At 37.6% G+C, this 19,253-nt stretch overlaps 1 protein-coding gene across 6 annotated transcripts in view; it reads right to left on the bottom strand.

The window, feature by feature from the left end:
• Positions 1–19,181, bottom strand: part of LOC120297226 (cohesin subunit SA-2-like) — a 125,024-nt gene extending 105,843 nt beyond the window's left edge. For 3 of the 6 annotated variants that reach the window (XM_039319604.1, XM_039319607.1, XM_039319608.1), the window contains exons 1-7: positions 19,013–19,168; positions 16,918–16,993; positions 13,284–13,346; positions 11,789–11,881; positions 11,402–11,545; positions 684–768; positions 43–189 (exon numbers count right to left, since the gene is read on the bottom strand). In XM_039319604.1, the coding sequence (XP_039175538.1) occupies positions 43–189; positions 684–768; positions 11,402–11,451 (282 nt within the window). In that variant the 5' untranslated portion in view covers positions 11,452–11,545; positions 11,789–11,881; positions 13,284–13,346; positions 16,918–16,993; positions 19,013–19,168. Of the gene's footprint in view, positions 1–42; positions 190–683; positions 769–11,401; positions 11,546–11,788; positions 11,882–13,283; positions 13,347–16,917; positions 16,994–19,012 lie in introns of all 6 variants that reach the window. The other 3 variants (XR_005553736.1, XM_039319605.1, XM_039319606.1) reach the window with 3 other exon arrangements.
• Positions 19,182–19,253: the final 72 nt, after the last annotated feature.

Genomic DNA, 19,253 nt, shown 5'->3' with positions numbered 1-19,253 from the left:
ATTTATAGATGTCTAGTCAATCCAGAAAATATGTAGATGTACCTGCATAGCTCTTTTCCCCATACTGATCACCTCAAACAATGTAACGGCTTCAACCACTTCTCCATTTTGCAGCTGGCTTGACCATCTACTATTGGAAGAGTTTCTTCTTCTGTTTTCGCATTGTTCTCGGACTTTTCTTTTCCCTTTCTAAAATGATAAAGATGAAATCCACCCCAGGACACAGGAACAGTATGTGTTATATAGTAAAGATTTTATTGTTTTTTTTTTTCATCAACATGTTAATTTTTCCAATCAACAAGTTGTCTGGCGTTTGCTATGCTAATACATGTTCAATTTCTAATCCTTCATTCTTTCCTCTAGCCAAGAATAAAATAGGTTCTAAATTTGATAGTAGTCTGTATCTTCTTTATCTTTCAACCTCATAGTTAATCTGACAGAAACAGTATGTGAAGGGACAAATTCCTTGACAGAATTGTTATAGAATAAATATATTCTACATTGATCCAGCATTATCAGCTGGATCTAGATCAACTCTACACATACCCTTGAACTTAAATATATTAAATTGACAGCATCACCCCCCAATATGGTTTAAATTATAAATTGCACCCAGTGAGATTCAAGATCTAATTCCATTTTTTCCCATCTAATTTTATGAAATTAGAAATCATAGCACTTACAAAAACTTCAGTGTTGCTATTTCTCAAGCAATTTCCACTTGGTGCAGTGGATTCAGGGGCAACCTCATCTTGGATTCCATTTTCTCTGAACATAATTTTAAAAACATAAGAAAAACTCATATGAGGTATGAACTTTAAAAGAGAATACTATTCTGTAATCTTGTTAAAGAGATTGTTAGGTAAATCAATTTATCCACCAAAGAGAAAAATACGTTAGACGTGATATTCAAAAGCTGCTTTCTTAAAACAAATAATGCATCAATGTTTGAATACAGTAACGCTGTATATACAGCAAACATAGAACCAGAATACATATTCCACAGAACATGCAAATAAATTTCTAACACTTCTTTTAATGAAAATTAAGTACAGAAAGCTGGAATTAAAAATTTTCCTCTACTGCTAAATATCTGTCAATGTGATTTTTTTTTCTCTGAGAAATCTGAAGAAACAAATATTTACCAAACAACTGGCACCTGTTATGTGATGCTCCTACATTTTATTGAAAATCAAAGGCATCTTTATATCAAAACCATCTGTATAGTCTCCATTTAAAAGTATCCTTGCTGTTTGTTTCTTATAAATTGCTTGAATAGCATTTATAAAGTTTTCACCAAAATCCATTTCCTTCAACTGTTGAAACATAAATTGCCAATTTAAATTATCAAAGGCTTTTTGTGCGTCAAGAAATATAAGTGCCATCTGTTTCCCAGGATGATTTTTATAATATTCCAAAACATTTAAGATGATCCTTAGGTTATTCTTTATCTGCCTTTTGAGCAAAAAGCCATTTTGGTCTGAGTGAATAAATTCAGTCAAAAATTTCTTCATTCTTTCCGCCATTATTGCAGTGAAAAATTTATAGTCCACATTTAGCAGAGATATTGGTCTATAGTTTTTAATTTGTGTGCAATCAGTATCTTCTTTGGGTATCAAAGTAATATTAGCTTCAGTCCACGAATTTGATATTTTTTTTCTCTGAAAAGGTTTCATTGCACAAATCTTTCAAAATCGGACTTATTATATCTTGGAGGGCTACATAAAATTCTGCAGGAGGTCCATCAGGTCCCGGAGTTTTATCCTTCTTTTGCCTTTTTATTGCCTCTGTAATCTCCATCATTGTTATTTTCTCATTTAACATATGTCGCATGGTCTCGGGCACCTTTGGAAGATTCATTTCTTTTAAATAGTCCTGTATTGCCTTCTTAGAAATCATCTCCACCTTATAGAGCAATGGTGGCGAACCTATGGCAAGGGTGCCAGAGGCGGCATTTAGAGCCCTCTCTGTGGGCACGCACACGTCGCCCCAGTCCTAGGCCTTCAGCTGGGTTTTATAAAACCTTTTCGCTTTAGGCCTCCGCCACCGTGTGCAAAAAAAAAAAAGGTTCAATCAGTCAATTTCAACTTCTCCCGGGAAAAAAAGATCTTGCAGAGTTGGAATTGAGTGATTGAACTTTTTAATCCCACCCAGTCTACCGTTACCACTGCAGCCATGCCCACCCAATGGGCCATGCCCACCCAATGGGCCACACCCAGCCAATGGGCCACACCCACCCGGCACTCAACGATGCGTAAGTGGGTTTTGGGTTGCAGTTTGGGCACTCAGTCTCTAAAAGGTTCGCCATCACTGTTATAGAGTGTCTCATAATAGTCCTTAGTAATTTTTTTCATTACATCATTATGGCAATATAACTCGCCTTTTGAGTTTTGTAGTTTACTTATCAATCTTTTTTCCTTTTCTTTTTTCAGTCTATATGCAAGCCATCTTCCCGGTTTATTAGCATTTTCAAAAAAACTTCTGTTTCGATCGTTTAATCTGTTGTGCCATTACATCCATCTCAAGTAAATTTAACTTATGTTTTATTAATTCCATTTGTGTCTTCAACTTTTTCTTTTGTGGGTCAACACGTAATTCAGATCCCAAATTGCTAAATTGTTCTTTCAATCTGAGCTGTGTTTGTTTCTTTTCTTTATTCTTTTTAGCCACATAAGTTATAGCCAAACCTCTGAAATATGCTTTCGCCGTATCCCATACATTTTGAACAGAGGTGTCTTCTTTCTTATTAATTTTAAAGAAAAAATCAATTTCTTTCATTGCTAATTGTAAGAATTCTTTTTCTTTCAGTATGGATTTATTCAATGACCATCTTAGTTTTTTCTTAGTTCCTTTCCAAATCATGTTAATTGGATTATGATCTGCCCAGATATTAGATTCTATTTCAATCTCCTGTAACATAGTCTTTAACTTATAAGAGGTCCATATCATATCAATTCTTGACCACAATTTGTGCCTACTCGAGTAAAATTTATATTGTGTTTTATTTGGATTCATTTCTCTCCATGTATCTTGTATACATAATTCTTCTTTTATCTTTAAAAAAGATTTGGGTAGGGTATTTCCCCTTTTTTCCCTTGTTTGTGACTTTTATAATCCTGTTTTGCATCAGCTATTATGTTAAAATCTCCAAGTATACAAACATTTTGATAGTTTAATTCCACTAATTTATCGTATACTTGCTGAAAAAACTAATCTTGCTTCTCATTGGGGGTGTATACTGCGACCATCAAAATTTGTTTTTGATTCCATGTACTTTCCACCATTAATAGTCTCCCTTCATCATCAACATAAATTTGTTTTGGGTTCATTTTTTCTTTTATGTAAAAGGCTACCCCTCTTTTCTTTTGCAATGCTGAAGAGAAATAAAGTTTACCTATTTTTAGTTGTTATAGCAATCTAGAATGTTGTCTTTTAATATGCGTCTCTTGAAGGCAAATTATGTCCAATTTAAATTTTTGTAGTCTATGAAATATTTTACTCCTTTTTGATGGGGAGTTAAGACCATTTATATTTATTGAAAAGATTCTAGTCTCCTCCATAATTTTAGTTATATTTGGATCTCAATCTTCTAGGGGAGCTTGTCTGCCTCTGATCTTTGGGCCTTACATCTTCCTCTGATTGGGTCTTTTGGGGTTCTTCCTCCATTTGCTTCGATGTTCCTGCACCCGTCATTTCCTCTGATTTCTTGGATTCACCATTGCCTTTTTCCAAACAAGCTCTATGATTGTTGAAAAATTCCTCTGCTTGAGATGGGGTGTCCAGTCTATATCTTTTCGAGTCCCAGAAGATTAATAATCCTTCTGGGACCAGCCATCTAAAATTCACTCTTTTGTTGAACAATTTCCTTGTTAAAAATTGATACTCTCTTCGAGCTTCTCTTTTTCTTCTAGGAATCTGTTTCAGAACTACAAGTTCTTTGTCTTTATATTTCAGTGGTTGATGTCTTATTGCTCTCAAAATCTCATCTCGTGTGGATCTTTTGAGGAATCTTACACGGACCTCCCTGGGAACTCTAAATCTTCTTGCATAGCTTGAATTAACTCTAAAAACCTGATCTATTTCTTATTTCATTTGGTCCATTTCCATTCCAAGTAGTTCTGCCAGTATCTCACTCATCAACTCCAACAAGCTCTCATCCTTCTCTTCTATAATATTTTGGAATCTTAAAAAGTATGATGCTCTTTCCATCTCCATGACGCCATATTGTTCACGTTAGCTTGAGCCAATCTCTGGTTTTCCTCTTGCAGAGCTTCTAATTTCTGATCAACCACCGCTGACTTATCTTCTATTTTTTCCATTCTTTGTTGAGTGTCTGTCATTGCCTGTTGAAAAGTTTCCATTTTTTGATCCATTTTAAGAAGATCATTTTTCAAATCTTCATAATTTTTATCCAAATCTTTTTTCATTTCCATTTTAGATGCAGCAATTGCTTGGAGTATCATTTGCATATCTTTTTGTTGTGTTTCCTGTTGTAGAAATGTCGTAATTGATTTTTGGGGAGCTGGACTCACCGAAGTTGAGGCAGGGGCCGAGGAACCCTTCTTCACTCCTTTAGCCAAATTAGAGATGCTCATTTTCTAATTGTTGTTTTTATTTATAATCCAGTAAAGAGCCCAATGGCTAATTATAATCCACCAAACGGCCCGATGGCCAATTGTAATCCAAAGCCCTCCTATTATCAGGAGACAAGGCCAAATGTGATTGGAAAAAAAGAAACAAAAACCAATTGAATAGGGGGATAATTAAAAGAAAAAAGAAAAACAACTTCCACAACCAACCAAATCATGAAAAAAGAGAAAAGGAGAGTACATATTTATATCCAAAGAGGACGACTGAAAAAAGGTGTAAAAACAGGAACAAAAAGAAAAAGAAAAAACCAACAAAAGAGAGAAAAATAAAAAATTCTAAACGGGAAAAAATTGTAAGTAAGAGGGAAAAAAAGAACAATTTATAGTCCAATTACAAGTTAAAAATTTATTCCACTGCCAAAAAAAGAGAAGAAAAAAAAGCCAATAAAAAATTCCCTTCTTTTGTAATTTTCCTTATTATAGGCAATATGCAGGTGGCTAGACACTCACAAAAAAAAGTCTCTTTCAGTATCTTTTTTTTTTTTTATTATTAAAAGTTTTATAAATTTTACAAAAAAGAAAAAAGAATACAAAACAAGAGACAACATATACAAAAAAATAAAACTAAACAATACATATATAAAAAAAAAAAACCCACCCCTCCCAAAAACCCCCCCCTCCCTTCCCCCCCCCTGAGCTTCCCAGAGCAGAATATAGGCTTAAAAAGTAAAAATAAAAATTAAATTAAAAACTTTATATTTATATATATAAAAAGATTATCTATAATATATATAAAAATAAAACTTATGAAAAAACTATATAATATTTTTGTATACCCAATCTAAATTGTATAAATTTTATCCATTTATCCCAAACAGCAAGAAACTTCTCTTGCGTTTGTTGCTTTAAGAAAGCCGAGATCTTTGCCATTTCCGCCAGATAAGCTACTTTAAGAAACCATTCCTGCAATGTAGGCAAGGATTCCTTCTTCCAATATTGTCCTACTAACAGCCTAGCGGCTGTAATCAAATTTAACATCAATACAACCTCCTTTGTATCACAATCTGTAACAATACCTAACAAAAATAATTGCGGAGTAAATTTTACCCTCCTTCTAAAAATTCTCTGGATATTCCACCATACTTTGATCCAAAATGCTTTTATCTCTCTGCATGACCACCAAATATGATAATAGGAAGCCTCCTTATAACCACATCTCCAACATTTAGGTTGCACGTCAGGGTACATATAAGACATTTTTTGTGGATCAAGGTGCCATCTATAAAACATTTTATAAAAATTCTCCCTTAAATTCTGTGCTTGTGTAAATTTGACATTTCTCACCCAAATTTTTTCCCAGGTGTCCAATGAAACTGGCTCACCAAAATTCTGCGCCCATCTTATCATACAATCTTTAATTAGTTCCGTTTCTGAATCCAATTCAACTAAAACCGCATAAATTCTCTTAATGTGGGTTTGTCTTGAATCCTTCACTTGCTTAATAAGATTTTCATCTTCTCTAAGAAAACCCACCTTACAATCCATCTTCCATCTGTCTAATAATTGCCTATATTGGAACCAAGAATAAATAAAGTTTTCTTGTGCTAACTCTTCCCGTGATTTTAATTGCCAGTTTTGTCCATCCCATTTAAGTAACTGTCTGTAGGACACCATATCCATTTTAACCCCTCTTTTTATTGCTTCTATCGCATGCCAAGGTATAGCCCATAATGGTACTTTGAAATCACTTTTATAATATTTTCTCCAAATCCTAAGTAAAGAGATTCTTTACTTCTTTCAGTATCTTTTAAAAGAGATAGGAATGTCTGGGCGTAGAGCCAAGTGTCTGGGCACTGAGCCAAGTTTTGCAGCTGAATAAGCAAAGCTGCCAGCAAACAGAGAGAAGAGAAAAAAAATTACAATGTAACCACCAGGGGAATGTTGAGTCTTCCCCCCTCCTGACATTTAAATAGAAAAAAGAAAGTATTCAAAGTGGAAACAAAGTTCTAGCAGAAAACAAAAAAGAAGCAGTTAGCGTGGCTTTTCCCAGTTAGGATGTTTTCTTTTCCTTCTACAAGTGAAATAGTTTCTCCAGTTTAATTTTGAAATAGTCCAAGTTGCTTCTCCTTAATAAAATCGCTTAAACCGCCGCTTGTAGGGGGGGGGACAAAAACCCTCCTCTTTCCTCCCTTCAGCTTCCAGCTTCGAATTAAAGACAGATTATTCTTTCCGATAAAGTCCACTTTACCAAAAGAACAGAAACATAGTCTCACCCGGCCCAGCTGCTTGCTTTCCAAATCAGCTGTTTTCTGTCTCTGATGATCAGCTGATTAATGGTGGCACGCATAGATGCACTCTGCCTTTCTTTTGCTGGTTCTAGGGATTGCTTTGGGTTCTGCAAGCTGGCTACCGCCGGCTACCATTCCTCAAAGGTTCGTCCCTCGATGGCTACCCCTCCAGGGTGGCATTTGGCCCTAATGGGCCCGCCAGCGAAGGAAATTTGGACCTGGGGAATGGACAATCGCTCCCCAGCTTCTGGTCAGCGGCATCACCGGAAATCCTCCCCCATTGTCGCCTTTGTTATTTATTCTTACATTGGAAGTGTTGGCTAAGAATAATAGGCAGGATATGGAAATCAAAGGACTGGAGATAAAAGATCAGAAATATAAATTACAGGCATTTGCAGATGATTTGGTTTTTATTCTGCAAGAGCCATTAGAAACAGCCACCAAACTCTTGCAGATAATAGAGAAATTTGGAAAAGTGGCTGGACTGAAAATAAATAGGGAAAAGACTAAAGTTTTAACAAAAAACTTAACAGATGAAAGAAAAACTAATTTGCTAAAAAGAAAAATCTTCAAATAGTTAAAAAAGTTAAATATTTAGGTATTCATTTAACAGCAAAATATACAACATTAAAAGAGGATAATTATGAGAGATTGGTGAAACAAATAAAAGCAAATTTGGAAAAGTGGAAAAATCTTCAATTATCATTGTTAGGAAGAATAGCGACTGTTAAGATGAATATTTTACCAAAGCTATTTTTCCTATTCCAAACAGTTCCTGTTAAACTGACTAAGAAATTTTTTGATGATTTAAACATAACAATACTGAAATTTATATGGCAAGGAAAGAAAGCAAGAATTAAAATTAAATTACTACAGGAAACTAAAGACAGAGGGGGCTTTGGACTCCCGGACTGGAGACTGTATTATCAAGCAGCTATTTTGCTCTGGCTTAAAGAATGGATCACATTGAGAAGCAAATGACTTCTGTACTTAGAAGGACATGATTTGCAATTAGGCTGGCATGCATTTATGTAGTATGAGAAAAATAAAGTACATAAATACTTTCAAAACCACACTATAAGGAATGTATTGCTTTCAGAGTGGGAGAGAATTAAACACCAAATCTACATGAAAATACCTCAGTGGCTTTCTACAATGAAAGCATTTGCTTACCCAAATTTAATTAATTATGATAAACTCGTTACTTATAAAGATGTGCTGGATAAGGATGGAAAACTTAAAGACAGACAAGTTTTGCAACAACAAGGTATTGATTTAACATGGTGGTCGTATTTTCAAATTCAAACAAGATATGAAAAAAATGTAAAATTAATGGGATTTTATAAAGAACAGATACCAATTGATAAAATACTCCTAACAACAGATGAAAATTTGATTAAAAAACTTTATAAATTTCTGTTAAGTTGGAAGATGGAAGAAGAACAAGTAAAAGAAACAATGATAGTATGGGCAAAGAACTTTGGACATTCTATAAATTTAGAAGATTGGCAAAAACTTTGGGATAGAAATATTAAACTTACTAAAGCAGTCTCACATAAAGAAAACTTACATAAAATGTTTTATAGATGGCATATGACACAAAGTTAGATTAGCAGAAATGTTTAAAAACGTATTGAACATTTGCTAGAAATGTAAACAAAACCAGGTACCTACTACCATGCCTGGTGGACATCCCCTAAGGCAAAGAAATTTTGGTTTAGGATCCATCGATGGCTGGAAAAATTGACTAAAATACAAATAGAATTTAAGCTTGAATTGTTTTTGTTAGGATTATCAGGAACTAATTATGGAAAAGAAAATTAATATTTAATACTACACGTATTGACAGCGGCGAGAATAGCATTTGCCCAATTTTGGAAAAATGAAGATTTATCATCTGATCAGACTATAATTACTAAAATTTTAGAATGTGCAGAAATGGATAGATTAACTTTAGAGATCAAAGAGAAAGAAGACTATCTACTTGAAAACATGGGAAAATTTTTATCAATGGTTAGCAATACAATAGAATGAGAAAAGATTTTGAAATTAATTTGGTTGAATGTGATTCTAAGCATTAGTGACTATAACTTATTAATATTTTATTAATTATGGTTATTTAGTAAGATGAATATTATTTATATATTTTATTCTTATGGTTACTGTTAACCCAGTTTATTATAATTGTTTAGTACTATATAAGTGATGTTTATTTGATTTTGGTACCCGGATGATAACTTGCTTGTTAAGCATGGATTTTTTGTTGTACCCACCCCAATTCCCTTGTGTTTACCCTTTCCTATACCCCTATTGATCCCATCCCTTTCCAATCCTTATAAAACCCAATAAAATATTTAAAAAAAGAAAGAAAATCAAAGGCACATAAAATAAACAGAAAAATATTTTCACTTTATCTGTACTATTTAGCTCTTCCAAAGTCATTTCAATAAAGCCATTTTGAAATCTACCAAACAAGCACTTGTTCTTTTACTATACATATAAAGTAAAATAAAATAAAAAATCCCAATTATATAAATAGTATTGGTTCTATAATAAAACTACTAACAATTGTGTGTTAGTATTTCAATCTAATTTCCCACAAACATGCAAGTAATGATCTTGATTTCCTTTTGGAGAGAAAAATGAGGTAGCAATTCCAAACACTGTCTGTCTCACTGTCCAATTATTTATGAACCCTAAAGAAGTGCTTACATACATTCAATCAGAATAAATTAGGATGAGGTATGTCAATTGCATCTAGAATGTCTCAGATTCCATTCAGCTGACTTAATGAGTAAGAATATTATAAGTGATACTTAGTCTAATTTACTGTATTATTAAATGAAAAGACAAAAGCAATGACTGTCAAAGTTCTGGCTGACGATTTCCATGAAGTAAGCACACATGAGACGTTATTATCTCTAATGCAAGACTTTATTGAGCAACACATGCTGGCATTAATGAATGGAAAGTCAGCTCTGATTAAATTGGTGCAAAAGCAGTATATTAAAAGTATAGAAACTCCCTTTCCCCCTGACAGTGTAAGTCACATTATCCAATTAATCTCCAGACAATTATTATGAGAAAGAATCTTCAGTTTCCAAAACAAACTCATGGATGACCTTACAGCTCCACAGCTGCAATACACATTCTATTCTTCCCTACTCCCCTCCCCTGGTTCTCTAGGCAAGCCAAGGGGGGGGGGGGAAATATCCGAAGCAGCAGGAAGTTTTTCCAAGCTTCACAATGACATCTGTATGCAGATGGTAAAATCCCAAGAGTTCAGTCAAAGATAATTCTAAATCTGAAGCACCTTCAAAATAATGTTTCCCAATCCATTGCTTTGAACTGTGCTAGAGAGATAGATTTAAGTTTCATATGACATTTCCCAGTTTGCTCAAGTGCCACTATGTGGAAACTTAAAATGATATCTGGGACTGCTTACAGTGTTATTCCTATTGCAAATGGAATTGCCTGCTACTGTCAGAAAAATTCATTATGAATTATTACAATAAAAGTAAGCCAAACTGATGATCTTTTCTGCGTTCCCATTCAATTTAGGCCTGTCTTTCATCAAGTTACCTGTTACATTAAGTAACAGATACATGTAGTCCTCAACCTACGACCACAATTGATCCCAAAATTTCTGTTGTTAAGTGAGACATTTGTTAAGTGAGTTTTGTCCCATTTTACAACCTTTCTTGCCTCAGTTGTTAGGTGAATCACTGCAGTTGATAAGTTAGTAACCCAGTTGTTAAGGGAATCTGGCTTGCCCATTGATTTTGCTTGGCAGAAGGTTGCAAAACGTGATCACATGACCTTGGGAAATGGCAATGGTCATAAATATGAATCAATTGCCAAGCATCTGAATTTTGATCACATGATCATGGGGATGCTGCAAAGATCGTAACTGTGAAAAATGGTCATAAATCACTTTTTTCAGTGCCATTGTAACTTTGAACAGTCAGTAAACGAACTCTTCTAAGTCGAGGACTACCTGGCAACAGTTTGGCAACAGGCACACACTTCACAATGGAGAAGCAATGCCGGGATGGTGAGGCTTAACATTTTTTGTTGAAATCAACTCCTTTTCTGATTTACTTCTATTCCAGATCCATAATGCATTTGTTTTCAGTGGGAAAATGGTAGGCACAGGACACTTTTCACTTGACTTTTGTTAACATTTCTCATAGCTCTATGGACAATCATTTCTAGCCTTCCAATCCTGTTCCCCTCCCAATAAACTCCCCTGTTCATCCACATATCCCACAAGGAAAAAGAAAAATCTAATTTTACTTACTCTATATATTGTCACACACATACACACACACACACAGAGGCAGAGAAGTCATTGCTCTTTTCTCCTTTGAGGAAAGAGCAATAAGCTTGAATGAAGAGGCTGGTTCTCTTATTTAAAGTAAAATAAAGTAAACAAAGTACTTTTTAAAAGCAGAGCTTTATTTTTTTTTTCCCCTAACTGAATAGAATTGTCTGTTTAGGCATCAGGGTTGGCTAAGTACTCACCCATGATCCCCTCTGTCAACATTGAACTGACATCTTTCTCCTGGAGACATTCACACTCAAAGTATGTGAAGAACAGTCTTTGAATGTATGGAATTATGCGTGCTGGCATTCACACAACTTTACAATAGCAAAGTACAGAAATACCTGGAAGCCAAAACATATACAATATTAGCCAGCACAACCTCTCTACTGTAGAGCAATTTTCAGATGGGGATTATCTGAAACATTAACATACTGAAAACTCCTGGTTGTGTAACAAATGAACAGGTCTATTAATAGATGTACAGACATGTACCCACATTTCTAAACCATAAATATAACTTAATGAAACATAGTTTTAAATGAAAATGCCAAGGTAATGTTTATATACTATTGTTAGGGACTTACTTGTGGTTAGAGAGATTGGAAACGGACGGATTCTGCTATCATTACCACTACATCCTCTCAGCAGGGCAGAAAGTAAATCATCCAGAGTAGACACTTTAATATGAAAAATATAAACAAAAGAAAGTTTAGTTTACTCTCCTTAGCATCCCTGTGAACAGCAGTAACAAAACTCACAATTCAAACACACAGTTCCATGAAACATTTAAAAAATACAAAAGTAGCAACAAATATATAATTATATTTTAGCAAAATTATACTTTTAATCAATGGCATTATGTGTCAATGATCCCACTGTCAACTCTGCAATGAGCCTGAATGAGGCTCATTATTGGTTGCCACCAGACTGGGAGGGGTGTGTGGAATTTTTCTGCTAGCTTAAACAATTCTCTGTCCCATGGGAACCAAGGTCATTTCTGTTTATTGGACTGGGAGGGTGAGCTTTCTGTTAGAAAGCCTGCCAAACTATTCTATTGGGAAACATAGTTGATTGCATAATAGGAAGTTTAACTTTGTATACTGTAACTTTTTGGAGGGAACTTTAGTCTTGGTTTAACTTTTGACAGTGCAATACTTTGTAGCCAATAAACATGTTCTTAAAGCAGTGGTGGCGAACCTATGGCACACGTGCCAGAGGCGGCACTTGGAGCCCTCTCTGTGGGCACACATGCCATTGCCCCAGCCTTGCCTCCGCTCACGACCCCCTCCTCACCAGCAGCCCCTCTGGAGGAGAGTCGCCCCAGAGCATGGCCCACACGAAGCAGCACAGCCAAAGACATGGCAGCCAGGCAGTGTAGACAAGACTCTGCCTTCATGCCCCATCCCACACAGTTAATGCTGCGGGGCGCAGGCAGAGGGCATGGCTGCCATGGTGCTGCTGGGCTGCCTGGGTGATCTGAGGCGGGCCCTGGAGGCGGTGAGTGGTCCTGCGGGCAGGCGGGGTGGGGGATGGAGTGGGGCAGGGCGGGGCAGGGGGTGGAGCAGGGGTAGGGCCAGTTTTTGGGCACTCGGTCTCTAAAAGGTTTGCCATCACTGTCTTAAAGGAAACCTCAAGCCTCAGAATTCTGTTTTAGTTGGTCTCATCTATTGGAACCATGATACCTACAGGTATCACTAGTAATTTAGCAACATTTATGATGAAAGCCAGTTATCTAACTGCAGACAGCAGTCCATACACAAATAAGGAAAAATACTACTGGTAATACAGTCATCACATTTTGAGGCATAGAGATGATGTGTAGGGTATTAAAGGGAAATGTACTGCATTTAATATTGTAAGGAAAAACACTCTTCGTTGCAAGGATTATAAACATACTCAAGCAAGATGCTATGATCCTACAATCAACTGATGTATATAATTTGTTGACCAACTGATATATATATATAATTTGTTGAGGTATCCAGAGGGCATTGGAAGAGAAAAGAATGAGAAGGAGGGAAAGAGAAAGAAAGGGCACTATTTGAGATAAATACATACAGTAACTTTAAAAAAAATTACCATATCAGCTTTCAATAACACATTTAGTTCCTTGTGTACATGGTTGTTTTGCCAGACCCTCTCCTGAATAATTGAAGGTGAGAATTCCATGTAAAGAACATTAGTGTCAACCTCCAGCTCGAATATCCAAATAGAACTCCAGGATTACTTTCATTCTGGAAAAGCTTACTGGATTATTGAATACATGACATGGTATAGACGAAGGAAAACTAACTCTAAAATCCCAAGGCATATAACAAAGACATTCCCAGCCAAACCCCCCAGATGTCCACGTAGCTCATGTAAACAAATTCTCTTCGTTATGGGAGCCATCTGCTATCTTTTTCACACCTGCTAGAAATGTCCTTAAAAGGTTTGCAGATAACCATCTCTCAGCAAACTTCCCAAGAATTAGAAAGGTTTTATTTCTCTAACTAGCCCAGTCGAAAACTGTAATATCGTGCAAGTTCAAACATCCATTCTCTGCAAAAAAGATCATGGCCCCCAGAAGCTTCCATTCTTGGGGGGGAGTGTTTGCTTTGTTTGCATACCTATGGGACAAAGCATGGAATCGTCCATGGGCCAGCTGGGTCTTGCTTGCGTGCACCGGCCTTGAGGGCAGGAACAAAGCCTTCAATTATGCAGGGAGGCATTGCGGGGCCAGGTTCCTGGCACCCACATCCAAGCCAGCAGCAGTGACAACCACCTGAGCGGCCACAATCACCCTCCCCAGCCAGCTAGCCACCTTGCCCGACCTACTCCTTGCCAGGCCAGCCGGCTGGCACAGATCTTCACCGCTCTTCTCCTTCTCATCCTCCTCACTCAAGTGGCAGCAGCAGCTTGGGTTTCTCAGCTCCGTCCAAGTGGAGGAAAGCAGAGCAGCAGCAGCAGCAGCAGGATTGCTCTTAAACAAGACCTGGGTGCACTGCTTGCTTGCATGCACCAACCTTGAGAGCAATCCCACTGCTGCACCTCCGCTTTCCTCCACTCAGATGGAGCCGAGAAACCCAAGCTACTGCCGCTCCTAAACTTTTTATCAGGAGACCTTGGGGAAACTGGATTCTCCCTCTGTGAGCAAATGGGATGGTTCAAAATGAAGCAAATTGCTTTGTTTTCAAATGCCAGATAGGCTCTCATAAACTTTTTATCAGAAGGGAGACCTTGGGGAAACTAGATTCTCTCTCTGTGAGCAAATGGGGCAGTTCAAAACAAAGCAAATTCGCTGCGTTTTCAAGTGTTGCATTTCTCAGCTCTGTCTGAAAGGAAGAAACCAGAGGCGCAGAGCAGAACTGATCTCAATAAAGCCAGCGCACGTGAGCAAGCAGCACAACATCTTCTTAAAGTCAATCCTGCTCTGCGCCTCTGGTTTCTCCCTTTCAGACAGAGGGGAGAAACTCAAGCCGCTGACGCTCAAACACTTTTTATCTCAACGGAGACCTTGGGGAGATAGGGAGCGTCTTCTGTGAGGAAATGGGGTGGTTGAAAATGCAACGATTCGCTGCATTTTCAAGCATTGCATTCACACACAGAAGACGCTCCCCATCTCCCCAAGGTCTCTGTTCAGATAATAAGTGTTTGAGTGGCAGTGGCTTGAGTTTCTCTGCTCCATCCAAAAGGAAGAACCAGAGGCGCAGAGCAGGATTTATCTCAACAAGGCCAGCGCACATAAGCGAGCAGAGCCCCTGCATCTTCTTGAGAACAATCCTGCTCTGCACCTCCAGTTTCTTCCTTAAGGATGGAGCAGAGAAACTCAAGCTGCTGTCGCAACTTGAGTTGGAAGGACAACAAGGAGAGGAATGGTCAAGATTTGGCCTAACAGCCGGTCAGGCCAGGAGTAGGTCGGGCAGGCTGGGTGGCTGGCTGCGAAGGGGAGATAGTGGCTGCTCAGGTGGCTGCCGCGCCACCAGCAGCTTGGACAAATACAAGGTGACTCGCCCCACAATGCCTCCCTGCTTAGTTGAAGACTTTGTTCCTGCCCTCAAACTAAGGCCAGCACACGGGACCAAGAAGCACACCCGGGCATTGGTTCCTGTGCCTGGCTGACTCCAATTCTATGCTTTGCCTCATAGGCAAAGCAAACAAAGGAAACACTCTCCCCCAGAATGGAAGGTTCTGGGGGCCATGATCTCTTTTGAATTCATGCGATATCACAGCACCCAGAAGCTTCCATTGTTGGTGCAAAAAGCATTTCCAAGCCGACTCTCCTCTCCCTCAAATGGAAAGAAACTGCAGCAGAGAGGATTTTTGCAAGGTGAGTCCGGTGCGGCAGGGAGTTAGGGGGAAGCATGAGGTATCTTAGTGGGTCAGGGAGGCCTTGGGGGGCCTGTTCCATCACTAGGTCCCACATGGCCTTCCCCAACCTGAGATGCTCATGTGCACTTAACAAGCCGTGTGCATTTTAACGAGCAAGAGAGTGATCTCGTTCGAGGTATGAGATTCACTCCAAGTTTTTGAGTTATGAATGGAATGTGCAGGCTCCATTACACTTCTAACTTGAGGACTACCTATATTAACTAACATGTACTACAAGGTCAGAGGTCAAAACAACCATGAAGAAAATGTTTGGACTTTGTAACAGGTATTCCAAAATAAGTACAGTTTTAAGGTACTGGGGAATACTGATGCTGCCATATTTTATTAAGTAAGCCTTCTTGAGAATTCATTATAAAATCAAAATTATCATGTAAATATTGAGCATTTTAGGTAAACCAATCTGGAGACTTTAAAAAACTGGAAAGGTGACAGTTTTAAGCACTATTCTAGATGATGCTCCTGCTCAGGAATGAAGTGTAAGCCCCACTGAAATAATGACAACAGTGTAATAAAATGTGACATAAAAAGTGGTCCTAAAAGTTCTATCCAATCACATTTAACAATGGTTTTCAAAATGGAAATAGTATTATTAAAACAACCTTGCAATGAGGATTCTAAGAGATGAAGTCTTTTAAGAAAATCTGTTAAGTTTACTTAAAACCATAATAATAGATGCTCCGCCAGAAGGAGCTATACATTTTAGGAAAGGCACCAGTAGGTATGAATCCCTTCCAGTGTGTTTAACAGGCACAATCAATGAAACTATAAAAAGAAAAAACAGTTTCCTACAACAATGGAAAGCTTGTCCAAGGGATATAAAGTAAGGCAGGTTTTTTTGCCAAGTTAAAAAAATGATGGAAAAATAAAAAATCAAGGTATGCTTTGCTAATAAAGTAGTCAAGGAATAAATTACCTAAATTAGTTTTTGTGTTCTCCAGAATAAAACGGAAATTCGGGTTAAATATTGTTATAAAACAATATTTAGAACTAGGAAAGGGTTAAATCTAGAACATAAGCCATATCAATATGGTATATAAATCTATAGCAATATTTGGAATATTATATCCCATTATATATATTCCTATATAAATGTGGCCAATATTTAGGAAACAATGACCAAATAAGAGTTGGAACGCTTTTCATATTATTTTATGTATATGTATATATGTTTATTATATCTAAGGAAGCTAACCATCCAACCTCCCATATGAATAAAATCTAAAATATTTGGAGTTTTTGAAAAAAGAAGACTAATGGTACGAACAAAAGTTTTTATTCCTCTACCTTTCATTTTATTTTGATCATTTATTTTGATAATATGTTCAGGACAAAGAAAACATACCTTCACTGAATGTATTATTCTTAATGGTAAATGATAAATATGCATCAATATGATAAATCTTCAGAGTCAGTTAAACCTACAATACAATGGAAATTAATTGAATAGAAGAATAAAATAAAAATGGTGAGAGTCAGGAAGAGATAACATAAAGGAAGTAAGATGAATCATATAGGGAAAAATAGCTGGGTCTGAGAAAGGAAGAAGAGAAGCCATAAAAATATATATAGTTTTTAAAAGGAAATGGCTAGCCAGGAAGGACAGGTTGAAGGGGAAAATAGGAAACTAAGCCAAATAAGATAAGAAGAGAGGCACACTGAATTGAAAAGCAGGAAAAGAACTTATTGTTTAAAATGGGGACATAAATATATACTGAGTTTAAAATAACCATTTAAATGTCTAATTTTTCTTATTCTTATTGTATATGTGAATATGATTTAATATCAGGAAATGTGTATAGGCGGTCGGAAAGAGTGTAACCTCATACTACCTCAGCCAATGGGGAAAGAGGAGGGCTGTAGCGGCCGGTGATAGGGATGAATAAAAGAAGGAGATATTTTGGGTTAAAACTTTGGAGAGAACCAAGCTTTGATAGCTTCTCTCCCCGCTTATTGCAATAAACGAAACAAAAGGCCTTCACTGTGTCTTGGCTGGTTATTGGTCAGGTGAGCTTGCCTCTGGTCACGAAGGAAAGTAGCCAGGAGCACATAACAGTAAAGTATTTTCAGAATGTCTCAACACTCAGAGAGAACCAATATAACAACTTTTAGTACCACCAATAGCTAAAATATGCTTCCAAGTGGTTTAGAATCAGGATATCACTGGATATTATACTCTCAGAAAGAAAAACTAAATCTGCAGAATGTTGGTGTGAATGGTTTTTTTCCTCTGTCTTAACTGAATATCTATTAGAAATCTCTTATCACGATCATCCTAATAACTCTTTCTTGATGAAATATTTTTACACAGTTACAGTTACAACCAGGAGGTGCCTTGTTACCAATTTCATCTATATTGTGAATCATCAAAATACAGGTAACCAGATGTCAACCCTCTATTGGGAACTGAACTCCCAACCGAACCTTTGCATTTGGCATTTTAGATGATTATAAATATAGAAACTATGCCATATAGGGCACACACCATAAAAATAGAGAAATTTTCTGTTCCAAGATAGGGGGAGTGTAGAAATGATGTAAAATTCTTTATGTGGTGACATGACATAGATAACATAGATTGTACACTATACAGTATTCTAAGATCTGACAGATAGGAAGCTTTTTCTGTACCTCCTTTCCTCTGAAGTTTAGATCATTACTTCGTTATGCTGCAATAGAAGGTATAAAACTGTGTAACATGAAAATAACGTCCTTAACTGCGTGCAAAGCTGTACAAAGTATAGTGCAGACAGTGCAAGAAAGGAGACATTTCATATTACAATAAACGGAAATCAAATAAAAGACAAACATACAAATATGGCAGCAATATACATGAAGGAAGGCGTCTACCCTGCCCTGTCAAATAAAGTCGGATGCAAAAATAATCTCCCAAATTACAAAGACGCTAACGATAGCTTTAAGCTTTGAGAGCAAAGAACTCACAGGTGGGGAATAAGACCGTGAACGGGAAATAAACAAAGCCTCAGCCATGGAAGTTTTGGGGTTGCAAGAGAAAAAGGCTTGAAGTGGGGGGGGGAGATCATCTGACAGAGAAGGGGGGCTATAAATCTATCAGAATAAAGCCGGAAGGGTCCTTGGGAGTCTTCTAGTCCAAGCAGGAGACCCTATACCAGGGGTAGGCAACCTTGGCTCTTTTATGACTCGTGGACTTCAACTCTCAGAATTCTGGGAGTTGAAGTCCACGAGTCATAAAAGAGCCAAGGTTGCCTACCCCTACCCTATACCATTACGAGATATTAAAGCCAGTGTAAAGGAGGGTGCCAAAACAGCTACAGATAGACACCGAGGGAAGAAAACTGAAGGGGACGGGATGTCCGCGGGAATCAGCCTCTGGGAGAAGCAAAGCTCGGTCCATGGCCGGTTCACCTCACCCCAAGCCCAGCCCTGCGCCCAGACAGGGACCCGCGCGCGCCCCCTACCCAGCGGGCTGCGCCGGTCCAGAGAAGGACCCGATTCGGACCAGAACGAAGCAGGGCGGTCCCAGCGTCGGTCTAGGCAGTCGCTTTCCTGCCGCTGATTCAACCCCGGGCTCAGAGCTAGGGCCAACTCCCGCCCTCCTCCAGTAGTTCTCCCTTCACGTGCCTCGACCCACCCAATGAAAAATGAATGTGACAGCCGCCCGGAAGAGATTGTCGGCTCGTTATCTGGAAGGAAGAGGCT

The sequence above is a fragment of the Crotalus tigris genome, unplaced genomic scaffold (genome assembly GCF_016545835.1).
Source record: "Crotalus tigris isolate CLP2741 ecotype Arizona unplaced genomic scaffold, ASM1654583v1 scf7180000023606.2106662, whole genome shotgun sequence".
Taxonomy (NCBI): domain Eukaryota; kingdom Metazoa; phylum Chordata; class Lepidosauria; order Squamata; family Viperidae; genus Crotalus; species Crotalus tigris.
Note: the sequence above shows the minus strand (reverse complement) of the source record. Positions and strands in the feature narration are given on the sequence as shown.